Source organism: Artemia franciscana, chromosome 10, assembly GCF_032884065.1.
Source record: "Artemia franciscana chromosome 10, ASM3288406v1, whole genome shotgun sequence".
NCBI classification, from domain to species: Eukaryota; Metazoa; Arthropoda; class Branchiopoda; order Anostraca; family Artemiidae; genus Artemia; species Artemia franciscana.
Genome location: NC_088872.1, coordinates 8,559,029 through 8,573,218, shown reverse-complemented (window position 1 = coordinate 8,573,218; position 14,190 = coordinate 8,559,029). Strand labels below are relative to the sequence as shown.

Genomic DNA, 14,190 nt, shown 5'->3' with positions numbered 1-14,190 from the left:
CCATTATAAATATAACAAGAATAGTTGCAATCGATGGTGGTAACAGGGAGGCAGACCGATATATCTCGTTTTGCTTACTTCAAAAGCTTTAGGAAACCATTGTTGGTGGTAGTGAAGAAAAATCAGAAAGAGGTCACTGAAAGTCACGCTGCCTCCAACATATTATAAATTATTACTTCTATGGGTGCTGCTTAGCTGGAGTTGGGTCAATTTGCTTAGCTAGGAAATTTTGTTAATAAAAATTTTTTTGTTTAACCATATTCTAATTTTACAAAAAAAAAGTTTGTACGTGATGACATCTATTTTCCCAACTCACCTAAAATCTTTCGAAATATATGCTGAACGTTAATCTCGAGAAACGCCTTGTTTGAAAAGGTAGCATTGATAGTAGTCTCCCTAAATGGTCAAATACACATATCTTAGTGTACCGAATCTGGGCTCCTGTATTATATGTATTGAAGACCCATACTTGGCATTCAAAGTCCTCCAGCAACAACAGTGTACATTTAATGAAAAACACATTCCTGGTATTTCAGCTTACTTCAAAGTCAGCAATTTCATCTTCTTCTAACAACTTTACAGACGTAGCGTCTTCAATCTAAAAATAACTATTAAATACGGGTGTAATTTACCCCCTTTTCAAGGTAGGGACTGTTAAAGAATTCCGACTCATTTTGTATTTTTTTTGACGCTGCCTTGAAGGCTGTATCCGGGGGAGGGGTTACCGGGTTTGAAGCTCCCCTTGGAAATTTTTGTGCAACTCGTAAAAAGTAACAAAATCATATAAAAAAATTTTTGATGCATTTCGCAGTTTTTTAGTATCCCCCCTTCCTCTCGAACAAAAATCCTGGGTATGCCATGGCCTGCCTTTATTACTTTTGAAAAGTTGACTTGAACACAACAGAACATTTTTGATTCTAGATCTACGGAAACACTTACTATAAAAATTTAAGCTCATGCAGCCACAGTTAATATACTTATTAGTGTCTAGTCAAGAAAAAAAAAAAAAAATCTTTTAGCCTCCAAATTCTTCAATTTGAAATATTCTACGAAGAAAACGCTGCGTCTGTCAAGCCCCAAGATGTTTTCGAAATGTCACTTCAATTTCAGCGTTTATGATCTTGAATAATCTTACAAAGGGATTTTAGCTTTTGGTTTCACACTTTGGCAGAAATTTTTAAACTTGATGTTAAAAAAAGAAAAAAAAAATGATGATGATATGACCTAGAACTGGTAAATTGGTTCCTTGAGGTTGGGTTGACGGCTGGTTTATTCATATCTAGAGTTGAGTCTAAAAAACATCCATCCTCAATTAAAAGTACCCTTTTTTTGATCCAAGATTTCGGATAAGAGGGGCAAAGGAAGTTAGTGCCCCCCCCCCCAAAAAAAAAATTAGATTTATACAAAAAAAATAGATTTATACAAAAAAATAGATTTATACAAAAAAAAAACATTTATACAAAAAAATATATTTATACAAAAAAATAGATTTATACAAAAAAAAATAGATTTCTCATGGTTTCTCTAGTATACATGAATCGAATCGAGGTCAAAAACTCGATCTTCTGTAATATTTTGGCATTGCAAGCAGAATAAACAGTGATTCAGATACCATACATTATTCAAGGCGGTAAATATAAATGCAATATATGCAGACAGGGACAACTAAGAGTAGAACATGAAATCTAAAAATCGCATTGGAAACATGAACAAAAAAATGTAATTCGTTTGGCTCCTGAATGACCCTTATATTGATTAATGTTAATCTGTCTATTTTTCTCTTTTTATATTCGTTTGCCTATACTTTTTACCATTCATAATTTTATAAATTATAAGAATAGGCTGTGACTTTCAAAAATTAGAGACAGAAAACCCTTTCACACAACTAAGCTTTTTGGTACAAATTTAGCTTAACGCTTAGTTTTTGGTAGGAGTTGAGTTTCGTTCCGGCGGCCTGATTTCACGTCCAAGTGATGAAAAAGATGTTTTCATAAGAGCGAATATTCACTTTGTTCACTGTTTTGGATCAGAGATGGTAAATTCGCTTCTCGAGCCAAAAGAACTATGTTTATCTTAGGTTCCCTGTTACCATTTTCGTTTTCCTTTTATATTATTCTCTAGTGTTTTTCTAAATCTAGTTCTATTTTGCCCTTTTCCCTTTTTCTCGGTTGATAAGGGTTTCCAGATGTGAAGCCAGACTACTCAGATATTTACAAGTCTTTGTTTTATCTTTCATATTATTCTCTAGCATTTTTCAAAATCTAGTTCTATTTTGCCCTTTTTCTCGGTTGATAAAGCCTTTCAGATGTGAAGCCAAACTACTGAGATATTTACTAGTCTTTGTATAAAATTGTTGTTGTTTTTTCAAAGCTCACTATCTTTCTTAAGATCTTTACCCGTTTTTATATATTCATTTCATTTAAGAGAAAATTTTCTGTTAGCTGGCAGAAACAAGCCTTAATATTCTCCAGCTTCTGTTGGAACTTACAGGTAACGTCATTTATGATAAAAAAAGAGAAATTAAGACTTGCAAAATGAAAATCGTTGAATTTATATATTTTAGAAAAAAAATCTTTGGAAAAGGTTCTTAAGACCACGTAAATATCTCGAAATAAATTAACAACACACGGCATACACAAATCCAAACTCTATATAAACTATATAATAATGCATCTGGAAGTCGAAAGGAGAACGTTTAGGATTTCAGGTACTTTTCTTAAGAAGAAGAAGACAAAGTCAGCCAAAATATTTTCCAATCTAGAAGGCGAGCAGAAACTCCCTTCTTTAGATAGTCTACACACAGAAAGCCTTAAAGTTATTTTACTCCAGAATTGATCATTCAGTAAGTCTAAAAAAGTTTAAATATGTCGCAAATAATTTTGAATATTTACATGTACCAAGAACCATAGTTGAAGAAGCAGATAATCTAAATGAGCGATGAAGCCAACTTCGATTCACTCTATTGGTATTAACTGCCATCTAGCAATTTTCGACAGTATTATCTTCTTGAATATTAAAAATTATTTTGCTACTGTCCCATTAAGAAGAAGAATTATAAACAAGTAAAACGGTCTTACAACCTGTCAAAACAGCCGAGAAAAAACCAAAGCTCAAAAACTGAGGAGTTGGTGAAGTAGATCAGTTTAACCGGCTCGGTTGTATTTAACTGCATACTAGTTTTAAATATTCTGTTTACAGTGTCAATGGCATTAAAATAAAAACACTTTTTGCCGTCCCTGGACCCATTTTTAGGTCCATTCATATCTAAAAACTGCAATATTATAGGATTTTTCTTTTGGATGAGTTAAAATTATGTCTTTTCGACAGAATTACGTTTTCGTTAGTGTTGCCACCTTAAACCCTGAAAATAAATAAGCAAAACTAATTAATCAAATTTGACAACGCTTTTCATCAGTAAAATATTGAAACGTGAGCAATGTGTAGATTTCCAAAAACTGTAAAAAAAAGCCAGGAAAAAACCACAGTATTCATGCTACAGTACCGATGTATTTGAAATTGAAACGGGATGTGCTACAGACGCTCGTGCAATTCCCATTACAGAAGTTTTGATCCGAACCGGAGTAAGGTTTTTTTCTCAGGGGGGGGGGGGGAGGGAGGAACGTAGACTTTGCCGCCCCCTGACAAACCATCAATACTGTAAATATTAGAATTTTGCCCAAGAATATTACAATTTAAGCTTCTTTGCCAACCCCCGGGTGTTCCACCCAGGGCACTTTCCCCCTTTAGCCCCCCTAGATCCGGCCCAGGTTCTGATGTTTTGGATGCTTTACAAAACCTACGCCTTGTTTTTTGGTTAATGTTATGCATTTTCTTCAAATACCAGGGACATTGAACAAAAATATTCCCCGCCCCCCGGAACCATCTATTCATACCAGAAAACCTTAATTTTTCAGAAATTTTCCTTTGGTTGTTTTAAAATTATGAATATTTAGCTAAGTAGCACATTTTCATCAATGTTGTCACGTTGAATCGTGAATACAATTAAGCAAAACTGGCACGTTAAATTTGACTATGCTCTTCGTCTGTAAAAACTAAAAATTAATGTATTGATTCTCAAAGACCACTACAACTTCAAAGGAAAGATTTTCGAGCTTCTTCAGCTGTTTTAGTTTATTTTTTGGCTAATGTTTCTCATATGATTATCCTTTTCTTCTTAGATTTGGCACCTACTATTACCAAAAACTACATTTGGGTGTTTTTCATTGAAAGTTGAATACCAGATTTTTACTAATTTTCTAAGATATATGTGCTTGCAGCATTTTCTACTTCAGCAATTCGAATTATTAGACTTCATGGTCACTATCCTTTGTACTTTGTACAAAAAAATCCTTTGTAAAAAAAAAAAAAAAAAAAAAAAAAAAAAAAAAAAAAAAAAAAAAAAAAAAAAAAAAAAAAAAAAAAAAAAAAGTTATTGGTGTCTAATTCAAAAAATTCTTCTTTTAGCCTCCAAATTCTTCAATTTGAAGCATTCTATCAAAAAAACACTACGTCTGTCAAACCCTAAAATGTTTTCAAATAGTCACTTTAATTTCAGTGTTTATAATCTTGAATATCAAGGGAATTTAGCTTTTGGTTTAATGGTTCGGCAGAAATTTTAAATCTGATGTAAAAACAAAAACAAAACCCTTTTTGATGTCTAATCCAAAAAAAAATCTTCTTTTAATCTCCAAATTATTCAATTTGAAGCATTCTATCAAGAAAACACTACGTCTGTCAAACCCTAAAATGTTTTCAAAGAGTCACATTAATGTCAACGTTTATTACCTTGAATATCAAGGGATTTTAGCTTTTGGTTTCATGTTTTGCCAGAAATTTTAAACCTGATGTTTAAACAAAAGTATATGTATATGCAAGAACGCTAGATGGCGAAGGATTTTTCATGGTAAGGATGGCAAAGTGATGACAGAATTTTCCAAAGTCCATAATCTTGCTATTGGAACAATTCATGGTAGAAGCTTGAATAGAACTTAACAAATCTACAATGTAGTAACACTAAGACTACATTGGCTAAACATGACACAAGAAAAAACATATAAAAAGAGAAAAGCTTTCAGTCCACGAAAAACAAGAAAACAATGCGAATATTTCAGCAATGACCTCTGCTCAGCCGTCTTCAGTGCAAAAAAAGAAGAAGGAAGAATATAAGATAAAGGACAGATTGCACATGAGGACGAATTATTTTTTGTAATGAAGACGGCTGAGCAGGGGTATTGACAGGAAAAACTAGCTGAGTGTTTCCTCGTTTATTTGCCCTACATTTTTTTCTCATGGTAATTATTTTAAGAAAAAAAAGAACAAAAAAAACTAAAAACAAATTGACCGCGTTCCAGTACAGTCGCCACACAGATGAATTACCATTAATCCCTCGTTTCTTCACCATCATCACTGGTAGTAGTATGTATGCATGACGGCACTAGACCATCAAAGTCCGAACCGGCAGTGCTGATCTCTGTTTCGTGGCCCTTCAGCCAGGAAGTGCAATTAAGGATTGGGGGCCAGCCATCGGGTGCTTTCGCACACCTTTCCTGCTTACCTTCACCAGATTTCTCTAGGTACCCATTTAGAGCTTGGTCGACCCTGGTTGAGCTTAAAGAGTCACGCCACTGACCCCCGTCCAAAAATAAATAGCCGGCCACGCCAGTGATCGAACCCATGCCCCTCAGACAAAAGATTCTCAATCTAGTGCGCCAACCACTTAGCCAGGACGGCTCACTGGTAGCACAATTTCAAATTTGTTTACACAATTTTAATTGATATTTCTATTGTCAATTTATCTAACTAGATACACACTTTACGTGCCGAAGAAAACGAGTTTTCTTCCCAATGTTCGCTGTATAACGACCAAAAATTTTGCAATTACCATATCTTGATGAAATGGGAGGAGGGGACTAAATCAAATTAATCTGCTAGGGACACTGATGTCGTCTAGGTTTAATTTATACCAAGCTGCACCGCCTTAGGCAGTCATCTTTATACTATATTAAAATTTAGCGGAAGCGCTGTTTGCCTGATGAGACACATCTGGAGTATTTTAGAGTCAGGTAAATATTAAATAGACTTACATAAAGTATTTTTTATCATTTCAAAAGATTTTGAACCAATAACGGAATTTTTCGGTGTTTGTTATTAATAACGAATGACGTCTTTAGGGTAAGCCCAACATTGTACATAACTATAACCAGTGGCAGAATAAAAAAGATGTTTAGAGTTTATAATTTGGCTGTTCAGAATCAACACATAATAAGTGGCAAAACCAGTCATAAGCAACTAAGGTGGCAGTCTACCAAAACCCAGTTACTGCCATGATATTACTAAATATTTCCTGGCACGTGGACTAGCGCAGTCAAAATTCCTTCTACAGCCAAAAGACACGGCTGCTCTTTGAAATTAATAATCTAGTCTAAAAACTATAAAACTAAAGTCCCGTCTTCATTGTGGTTTTCTCAGCAAACTCAGTTGAGTAATAACAACTTTTCGTTCACCAGATTTGACTTTTGCTAAAAACTATTTGAAAAAAAAAAACAAACAAAAAAAACACTTGAAGTGCGCCTGATTTGCTTTCTGACCCTTAAAAAGCATCAATGGAGACTGGAACTGTCAGGAAGTTAAAAAGCATGGGTGACTTCACCAGAAAAAGCCATACTGAATAGAAAGCTAAATTTTCCGCTTTAAAAATAGGCAAAATCGTGCTAAATCTCTGAGCCATCTTTCAAATTTCAGGCTCAAAATCAAATCTCACCAGTTGCTTCTTTTTTTTTTTTAACGGATGTTAATATAGTTGAATTATAAGAAAACGTGGCCTTGATAGTTTTTGTTTAACACCAATCAATCACATATGTTCAATTTTTTACTTTCACTGATTTTAGGACAATCATTGAAATAACAACAATTCAATACAGATTGTACGCACGGGGAGAAGTTTTTCGGGCCTACTCCTCCTTGAAACCGCACGATTTATGCGTGTATAACCGCGTATATTGTCCATGCAATTCACCTATTTACGCGCTTATTTCCAATATCTGCCTCACGACTTCAACAAAAATAAGTTCCAGCTTACGTCCTTGAGCATTAGGTTATCTGTGCTGGTGACGAATTCTTATGATCATGCAAAACGGTTGTCCACATTCAACAGGTTCTATTCCTGAGTTTTATCACTTTCGGAAAACATGCGCTTCATATGGTACATCTGACTCAAAATCATAAAAAAATACAAATTACATCTTTCATTTTAGACCACCGAATTGTCTATTCACCTTAATTGACAACGTAGCTTGTGTACTCTCACCCTACTTAATAGGAACCTTAGCTTACACAATAGGTGGTTTATTCGTCCATTCAGAGTTGCTACTACCAAATAACGCAAATTGCGAATTGCTAAAGCCAACATACTTGGTCTACTGTGCAACACTACACCGCAGGAAGAAGGTAAAGCATAGGAAGGAAGTCTCAGGAAGGTTCGATTGTCGTCACAGACGATTCGGAAAGAGCCCGATAACGAACTTGGCTTGGCTGGTCCGAGTCATTCGCTGCGAAAAGAAAATAAAAGAAGCTAAAAGTTATGTCCACCTTTTTAAGAGAAAAAGCAAAGCTGTGCAATACAGAAATATAACGCCAAGCTCTGACAGATATTGATTTTTGCTTCGCCAACCCGATTTCAAATCGCCCGATTAAAAAACATTTTCATGGAAAAAAGAAGAAAATTAGGTTAGCTTCTGTTTCGGAGAATTTGAAAACACGGTCATCAGACGGGCAAAACTGAATATAAAATAAATAAAGTTTACTGTTTCTCCATTGGCAAAAATGTACTATTCTCTTCTTTAAACAGGCATCCAAAAAATCCAGGATCCTAATTCAATTTTCTGGAATTCACACAACGACGTCGCATGAATGCTTTCGCTTGACAAAATTTACTCTCTTCTCAATTAAATATAGCACTATTATACAGTAATATAAATATTACAGTAACACTACCAATAACTTCACTGGAATACAAATATCGACAAAAAAAACAGTTAGGGGCAATAAACCGTAATCTCCCCCCCCCCCCGAAAAAAATTGTGTGAAGAAACACTAATGTCCGCTTTTGTTTCTTCATTTAATACTCGGTCAATGTAGGTGATCCTTGTAATATGTCTAAAATATTTAGTTTCAAATACGGATTCCCAATAAACCGGATTACCCCCCCCCCCCAATTAAATCCGCTCTTGTTTCGGAATAGAGTTGAATGATTTTTTGACCGGCAAATAAATTAAAACTACAATAGGAGTCTACCGTATTACAAGTAGTTCCAGTAGGTCTTGACATAAAAAATTGAGTAACACTCCTTCCCACGAAATAGATAGTGTCCATAGCAACTTTGACCGGGATACTGGCCCACGAGCTTCTTGCAGATGGTGGTGAATCTACGGCAGCAAGCACTTTTACACTGACACAAATGAATCACTAATTAACGTTTTAAATGATATTACGGTTATACTTGCTAATCACCAGAAGTTGGTAAGAAGTCATAAGGAAGGATTTAAAGGAGATTCATGGGAAGGAATAAAGAGTGAAGCAAAGAACAGATTGGGGAGGAGAAAGAGCGTGCACAGCAGTCTTGCCTCAGGCAGCTTGATGATCCAGTGAGTTGTTAGTAGTACTTTTTTTGTGCCAATAAAAATGTATTATAGAATATATATATATATATATATATATATATATATATATATATATATATATATATATATATTAAACGTAGCCAATTTTTGAATCCAAATCCAATTATTCAGGAATCAAAACACGGTCACGATTATTTGGCGTCACACGGTTGTTTTTGTTCGTCACACAGTTGTTTTTGCTTGACAAAATTTACAGTCTTCGGTCAGAACAGTCGTTTGACGCCACACGGTTGTTTTCGTTTGTCAAACGGTTATCTTTGGCTTGGCAAAAATTAAATTATTCTCTCAGAAGTTAGCTTATATATCAATTCTACTATAGTCACAGAGATAAAAAAGGGACCAGAGGCAAGATTCTCACTAGATGGTGTCATTTATCCCATTGTGCTATAACAAAAATCCATTTCGAATATATAGCGTGAACCAAATTAACGGCGAAATCCGATGACGACATTCTGCAGAATCTGGCCTCCATTCTTTTTCAACCTTTATGACTACTATAATTCTACCACTAGCTTTACCGGAAAGCAAATTTTGACCAATCAAACAGTCAGGCACATGTTGACGTTGACATGCTAGTGACCAAGTTTAACGAGAACACAACCTAAACTGTTCGGGGTCATTTGGTAAAAGAAATAAACAGACGATTTTAGACTATGACAATTGGAAAAAAGGTGAAACGAGAAAAGAAAAAAAATAAGAGGAAAATGGTCTATTTTAACACATGTTATTTATTAGATGTTTATCTAGATTTTATATCTAAAAGGAAATAAAAGTCTACATGCGAAGTCTACTTTAGCGGCATACAAACATATTTCGGGTTTTGCGTGACTCCTTACTTTTTGGCACCACAATCGTCGCTTCCTAACTCACCTACAGTTACTATTCAGTAGGTCTGAATATTTAATTTTGTCAATATTAACATTGTTTCTTTTCAAAATGATGAAACCTAAGGGGAGGGGAAGGGACAGCTGACCAGGCATTGCGATTGTTTATTCTTTTTAAGTAGCAGCCTGTGAACAACCATTCTAAATTTCAAGATAAAGGTCATATACATACCAGAAGCCAGGGGGTAGGGAAGGGCCCTCCTAGACGGATCGAAAAGATCACTTTCACAAGGAAAAATAACGGCCAAAAGTAACTTTTTTAATTTGACGTTCCCCCCCCCCCCAAAAAAAAAGGGATGTACGGTATCAATTATGTTTCGAGACAGACAATTTTACTAGATTTCTTGAAAACATCCGACGCATTTAACCAAAACCAAAAACTTTTACACCAACCACCAAATACACCATAAAAACTATAATACACTAAATAATACACTACATACACTATAAAACACTCACAACACTATAAAAGTGAAACTATTAAATTCTAAATCCTTGACGGTGACAGTGCATGCGCCTGAGAAGTTCATTTACCAAGCAAGGTTGCGTTCACAATGTTTAGCGCACATACTATTTAAACATCTTAATCTTATACTAAAAAACACAGGGTAGGCATCAATTCATTTTCCTCCAGGAAAATGTTAGTAAACACCAAACAAGCAGCATACTTATGCTGCATATACTTCTCAATCAGCCGTCGTGCTCTTTTTAGATAATATTGCCCCCCCCCCGGTATCCTTGATAAATCGACCAAAGTTGCCATCTCTGGTTTTAAATTAATAACCAAAAACTAGCTTTAAGAAAGCCATTAACGTAAGAGAGTTAGGGGACTGGCATTGGACTTCACAGTCACTACTAACCATGCTGATCTTCGTTTGGTGGCCCTTCAGACAGGAATTTCAATGGGGCCTGGGGGTCCACCACACTACTTTCGAACACAACCTTGTTTACCTTCCCCAGATTTTTAAGGGCACCCATTTAGAGCTGGGTCGACTCTGGCTGAGTTTACAGAGTCACACCACTGACCACAATTTCAAAATTAACCAGCGAAACCAGGATTCTAACCCCTGTCATTGGACAAAGGATTTCAAGTTTGGTGTGCCAACCACTCGGGTAGGGGCGATTTGGTTCTAAACACCAAGAGCGTGGAGAGCTGACTCCCTCTTTTCTCATATCAAAGGATTTAAATGACCAGCACTAACCTGTTTTTATAAATACTAATTTCATCGATCATCAAAAATTCTTTGGCGCCGGACTAAAGAGGATCTACGTGGGAGGATCTTTCCACGGAGGAATTTTTCATTGGGGGAAGGGAATTTTCCATGGAGGGGATCAAAAATTAAATCAAAATAAAACAAGCTTTTTCAACTGAAAGTAAGGAGCAAGATTAAAACTTAAAAACGAACAGAAATTATTACGTATATGAGGAGGGTCGCTCCCTCGTCAATACATCGCTCTTTACGCAATTTTTTTTTAGTACTTTTAAAAGAGCTATTTATTCTAATTAAACAATCTTTGTGATTCAAGATTCGTTCTTAAAGAACTAGTACAAAATTCGAACTTTAGCGTAAAGAGGGGGCATTGACAAGGAGGCAACCCCCCTCATATACGTAATAGTTTCTGTTCGTTTAAAGTTTTATTGTTGCTACTTACTTTCAGTTAAAAAAACTTGTTTTTTATTATCTAATAATGAAGACAAGTAACCACTGACTCTCCTTGCATTTTTCCCATTTGATTGTTTCTAGAGACTAATTGGAATTACTTAATAATATCTAGCCCTTAAATTCTTCTTTGGCTCAGGGAGAAAAAAAAAACCTTACGAAATAAAATGAAAGTCAAACAAAGTAAAAATAAACGAAAATATAAGTAGCATAAAAAGGAAATTTAAAGGTAATAAAAAACATTTCTAATAAATCCAAAGAAAAAAAACAAAAATTTATCACAAATATCTCTGACTGCTTTAATAAAACAAAGAAAATATTTAAATGGAGACATGGCTCTAGTAAGTTTAATATTGATATTTTTGGACGATTTTCTGAATGATTTCCCCCTGAAACAGTGGCAACCTTGGGAGTTATGTCCAATCCAACATTATGCATTCTCATCGCAGCATACATCTACTTTATTCGGCTTTATCTATTTGACATTAGAGCAAAAAGAAAAGGAAAAAAGAAACAAGCATAAAATTTGGCCAACAAAAGACACCTCACAACCCCTCCCCCCCCCCCCCAAACCCCAATTCACTATGCTACATTTGGTTCTATATTTAAAATTTGAGATATGGCTAAAGAGACAAAGTAAATCTCACTAGAGCCATAGAAGACAATGCATACCTGAGTCCCAGCCTCCTCCTTCGCTTTCAGACTCAACTGTGGAGCTTGAGTCAGATAATTCTTGGCAGTTGCAAGCTCCATCTGAGTATTCTGGAAGAAAACATACGGGCCCACAGGTAATTCTAGCTTGGGGAGAACTGCTCAGGCTTGTTGGTGACAGGGGAGGACGGAGTTCTTTCAGGTTTGAATTGATGGCGTGACCCGAAAGGGCCCGGGTACGTCTATAACCAACATTGCTACTTTGAGCGCGGTTATTATTCGACGGCTTTGCAAATATACATATCACCTGAAAAGACGGATCTATCATAGTATATGCTAAAGAAGATTTTAGAAATATTAATGACGACAAATGACAACATTTTCGAGTTCAAGCAAACTTTGAAATCAACAATACAAGTAGACTCATAAGACCTGTCGAAAGAAGACTGTGGTAATCCAAAGGAGGTATGACACACAGCATTAATTTTATAAAGGTAAAAATACGGCAATTCCTGGCGGTAGTGCTGTTTTCCGTTTTATGGCCCTTACTCCAGATAGTGCAATGCACTAGGGGGGGGGGCATCATGTGCTTTCGCTCATCCTATCTGTTTACCTTCCCCAGATTTCTCCAGGTACCCATTTACATCTGGGTCGACTCCGGCTGAGCTTACAATCACGCTACTGATCCCTGTTCTAAAATCAAATAACCAGCAACCCCAGAACTTAAAACACTGTCCTAACGGACAAAGGATTTCAAATCTAGCGTGCTAGCCACCCAGCTAGGAGAGAAAAAAGACTGGAAAAGCGTCTTGGGATTTTCGGTTGCTGCTAAAAAAACGAAACAGTTCTTTGCACAAAAAGTGTTTTGTCGCCTTCAAAACAGGACAACACAAAGCTGAATAGCACAATTTGGAATACAATTTGTACTTCAAATCACTTTCAACTATCAAAAAGGGCACAAGCCCTTTCCATTTCCAATCAAATGAGCCCTTTTTGAAGTTTCCACGACAACTCCTTCGATATATAGTGCCCTGGACTAAAACCAAAAATACTATAGAAATAATAATAATAAATAATACATTGTATATAGCAAAGTAGGCAAACCACTTAAAACATGGAGAATTATAGAATTAATTATATTAACAATATTATTAATACATTATTATATTATACATTATATATAGAATTAAGAATTATAAACTATGGACGGTGGAGGCTTCTAATTATCTCAAGAACAAAGTAAGATACAGTGTAGCAGATTAGATCAATCGATCGAGCACATTTCACTGATACCATGATTCATAAAGGTTATTCTGATAAAATTTTCTTTTTAAATTAGCATAACCAAAAGCTTTTAGCCCTATAATACACAAGCCTAGATATACACAGAAGAGAAAGCCAAGACAAGGGAGAGAAAAATGAAGAAGGAGATTGATAGAGAGAGGGAAGGGGAACAAAACGAAAGCAAAAATGATTTAATTTATAGGCATGATCAACATGGAAAAATTATAAAAGGAGAAAACTCACCAATGTTTAATAATCCATCAGAAAGAACAAATGAATAACACTTCTTTAGCATCAAATGTTAAATCATTTCATTCCTTATTTTTTTCATTAGATATTAAATTGAACACTTTGTTTCTATAGCAATCAAGAATAGTGTAAGAAAAAACTCTGTCTGGAAAAAATTTAAAAACCACTGTAAATTTACACAAAAGCAGTCAAGGAACAGGTTTAATTCCAGAAAAATTATTTAATTAACTGAATTTAAAGTTTTATTCAGAGATTTTTAACTCCCTATTTGTTCTAACAATTTTCTGAAACAAGCGCTGAAGTTAAAGAACAAGCCAAAAATTGGACAAGATTTCCACTAGATTCAGAAATTTGTTTAAGAATGTTCTCGGAAAATTTATTCTTAAAACTCTGGTTAATCCTTTGTCATGCAGAGGACATATCTCCGGGGAGCACCAGGGCAACTTTATAGTTTTAACTGACATCCTTAAAAAGATTTTGGTTTTTTCCTGTGGCTTACAAAACTTGACGATTACTAGTGAAATTCTCTAACAATTTGAAACGTTGTAAAAGACAACTTTAAAGAATTCAGCAAAAAAATAAAAAAATTCAAAGAATACAAATTAAAACCTGTAATTTTTCTCATTCAAGAAGTAACTATGGACGGCTTTTATGTTCTATAGTTTTTGTATTACATTTATGTACTTGTCTTGAGGTGTAAGTGTTGTTTTAAGACTTTCCCATTTTTAATTTATCAATATTTGATGGGTTTCTGTGAACTGGTGACACCAATTTTTTTTTATT

At 35.1% G+C, this 14,190-nt stretch overlaps 1 protein-coding gene across 3 annotated transcripts in view; it reads right to left on the bottom strand.

The window, feature by feature from the left end:
• The window catches only part of LOC136031739 (phosphatidylinositol 3,4,5-trisphosphate 3-phosphatase and dual-specificity protein phosphatase PTEN-like), an 80,348-nt gene that overhangs the window by 22,068 nt on the left and 44,090 nt on the right, over positions 1–14,190 (bottom strand). The window contains exons 10-11 of one of the 3 annotated variants that reach the window (XR_010618573.1): positions 11,896–12,181; positions 7,411–7,547 (exon numbers count right to left, since the gene is read on the bottom strand). Coding sequence is in view for 2 of the 3 variants with exons in the window: in XM_065711445.1 (XP_065567517.1) it covers positions 7,468–7,547; positions 11,896–12,181 (366 nt within the window). In the remaining variant the exon portion in view is untranslated. Of the gene's footprint in view, positions 1–5,695; positions 7,548–11,895; positions 12,182–14,190 lie in introns of those variants that run through there. The other 2 variants (XM_065711445.1, XM_065711446.1) reach the window with 2 other exon arrangements.